The sequence below is a fragment of the Arachis ipaensis genome, chromosome B02 (genome assembly GCF_000816755.2).
Source record: "Arachis ipaensis cultivar K30076 chromosome B02, Araip1.1, whole genome shotgun sequence".
Classification (NCBI taxonomy): Eukaryota; Viridiplantae; Streptophyta; class Magnoliopsida; order Fabales; family Fabaceae; genus Arachis; species Arachis ipaensis.
Genome location: NC_029786.2, coordinates 99,097,737 through 99,101,062, shown reverse-complemented (window position 1 = coordinate 99,101,062; position 3,326 = coordinate 99,097,737). Strand labels below are relative to the sequence as shown.

General features: G+C 28.5%; 1 protein-coding gene across 1 annotated transcript in view; it reads left to right on the top strand.

Moving 5' to 3' along the window:
• The window catches only part of LOC107625917 (pectinesterase 2), a gene marked incomplete in the record, with an annotated part of 3,740 nt that extends 916 nt beyond the window's left edge, over window positions 1-2,824 (top strand). The window contains 1 exon segment of the mRNA XM_016328648.2: window positions 1,786-2,824. Within this exon segment, the coding sequence (XP_016184134.1) occupies window positions 1,786-2,469 (684 nt within the window).

The following is a 3,326-nucleotide window of genomic DNA, read 5'->3' as shown; positions in this document are numbered from 1 at the left end:
ATCAAATTAGATTTTTTAAAATGAATTTTTTTTCCATGATATATATATTCTATTTATTTTTTTGCATTTTAAATTAAAGTTCACTCGGACCATAACAATTTATAGCAACAAAACAAAATATATGAATTGGTATTATTGTTTTTTTATTTCATAATTACTTTAATATGCATGGTACAGTTCTTTTGACTTCAAAATAATTTTTGGAGTTAATATGAACTACTAGCAAGTGTGGTACAAAAGGTTTACTGCCATAATATTTTTATCCTCCTTAAATATTTTTTTCCACTTTTAGTTTGCTTCCCCTAGATAACTTAGAAAAAAGCTAATAATTACTATAAATTATATATCAGTTGATGTACACACTTGATAGTGACTAGAATCTAACTTTGTNNNAGTAATACGTAGGTAGGATGGAAACATTGAAATAACCATTATATTCAAACAACGATATATTCTATACACAGTTGTTTCCTTTACCACAAATAGTCTGCAAAAGAATTTTTTAGTAAGAAATTAGAATAACGAAAAAGATAAATTAAAAGGACAATAATAATAAAATTATGCCTGCCAAAAAAAGGTGAATAGAAGATTATAAAGATTCCATTATGATTTCAGATGCCATATAGTTTTTCAACGAGATGCATTAAACAAAGACATATTATTGAAGATGCATGATGCTCTTCTAATAATAAAAAGCTTTTTTTTTTATTAGGCATTGAAATAATGGTTGGTGTATGCAAACTTCGGTCCACAATAAAAGTGATTTAATTAAGCTAGAATTAGAATATGGCCTTATCCATATTTATTTTAATTAATTGGAACTAAGAAAATAACATTTATTTTGTGATAATATAGTTAATCTACGTCAATGTGTGGAATTATTGGCCTTCAAAACAGAAGAAGTACCCTAAAACTTTTCTTGCAAAGCAAGCTAATGTAGGGTATAAGCTTAAGGCTTGTTTTTCAGTTTGGAGAAAGGGACAAAAAATTGACTTTAAATTAACTATAGTCAAAGATAAAGACACGAGGCGTGCTGAATTTAACATTCATAAAGTAATAATTGACATATATATATGGCTTCTAGATTATAGTATTAGTTTCGTGGCTGAGTTGCTCTTATATTTTACTCTTGCATCAAGAAAATGAATTGCACGTTCATCTTCTCAATTACTACATCTTTTGTTCCAAATACAAAGCATGTCCTATATTATATTGATATAACCCTATTTGTTCCATGCATATGCATGATATTAGGTAGCTAGATTTAGTAATCAGATCTATATATGAATTATTAATTACAACAATTTATCTAACATTAGGTTGCTATCCAGACTTTGGTTGAATAAAAACAAAAAAAGGTTGAATAAATTAAGAACTTTAATAAAAAGATCAATACTTTGAATTTTATTAAGGATATAGCTTTTTATGTCTCTCTTTTTATTAATATAAACTTTTAAAAAAATGATATCATGATATAAGATTAGAGTTTTTATTATTTAAAACTTTAGAATTCGATTTTTGATTGATTCTATGAAAGAAAATTTATATAAAAATTCACTAAAAAAATGTCGCAAAAAAATTTTAAATAATAACATGAATTTAATTTTGATACACTGTCAGTTTAAAGTAGTTTTACACGTGTATCTAATTATGTAATCTCATCATAAAAAATAATTACTATTTTCATTAATCGCATGAATGATCATATAAAAGAATGGATGTGATTGCACCACTGTCAAGTTTCCAAAATAATATTAATGTTTTTTTTTTTAATTTTGTTTTATAGCTATTACTGGAGATGGATTCATTGCTCAAGATATCACATTCAGAAACACTGCTGGAGCAGCAAATCATCAAGCTGTGGCACTACGTTCTGGATCAGATCTCTCAGTGTTCTACAGATGTGGATTTGAAGGTTATCAAGACACATTATATGTATACTCAGATAGACAATTCTACAGAGAATGTGACATTTATGGAACCGTTGACTTTATCTTTGGTAATGCGGCAACGGTTTTACAAAACTGTAACATTTATGCAAGAAACCCTCCTCAAAAGACAATCACAGTAACTGCTCAAGGTAGAACTGATCCAAACCAAAACACAGGAATCATCATCCATAATTCAAAGATCACAGCTGCCTCAGGCCTAAACCCTAGCTCAGTGAAATCATATCTTGGAAGGCCATGGAAGCAATACTCAAGAACCGTGGTGATGAAGACTTATCTTGATAGTTTGATTAACCCAGCAGGGTGGATGGAATGGAGTGGTAACTTTGCATTGAACACTTTGTATTATGCTGAGTATGCAAATACAGGTCCTGGTTCTTCTACTTCAAATAGGGTTTCATGGAAGGGTTACCATGTCCTTACTAGTGCTTCTCAAGCTTCACCTTTCACTGTTGGAAACTTTCTTGCTGGAAATTCATGGTTGCCAAGCACTGGAGTCCCTTTTACCTCCGGTCTGTGATTACAGACTCGTACGCATGCAGTTATTTTTATGTGAAATTGATAGTTCAGAATCATTAAATAATATGACTAAATTGTCATTTAACGATTTTTAACTATCAATTTTAGATAAAAAGCATCTTCTACCTTGATAATTAATTTGTATGTATTAATTATTTCTAGTTGATGCCATTTTCATATCTTAAATTCTTCATTATTCCGTACCAGCACATTTTATATACTTTAATTTGGCTGTACTTTATAGGTGAATAAGTCCAAAAAAATAATAATAATAAAATAGCACAGCCAACAAATAGTTTGTTTTTATGTTGTATTAATTGTAATAGTTTTTTATTATTGAATTGTATAATTAATTACAGATTATTGATTATGAAAAGAAAATATGCAAGTTTCATGAAGTAGTCTTGTCTAAATATTCTCTCTTCTATTTTATTATTATTATTTTTTTGGGTCAACATTTGTCTATATTACCCTATGTATGGAAGCTAAATAAAGCAGCATCATTCTTACATTTTATTTTGTGAGAGAATCATATATATTATTTAAACGATGATTTTGCTGACCGGTCTCCAAAAGATAAGTCCAGTGAGCGTATATTATTCAAATCTTAACATATCATATTTTAATATTTTGATGATTTCATTTCCTATGATAAATACAATAAATAGTATATTGGTTGGATCGTGTCCCGGAGTTTCCAACTTAATATAATTGAGAATATGAATGTGACATGCATAGATGTATTACTAAATACCAACATGCATTCTTTCATGTCTTTCCATTTGGGTAATGCTTGGAATCTTCGTGTTAGTCTAAGTGTCAATATCATACAATAAATGTGCAATATAATATATATAT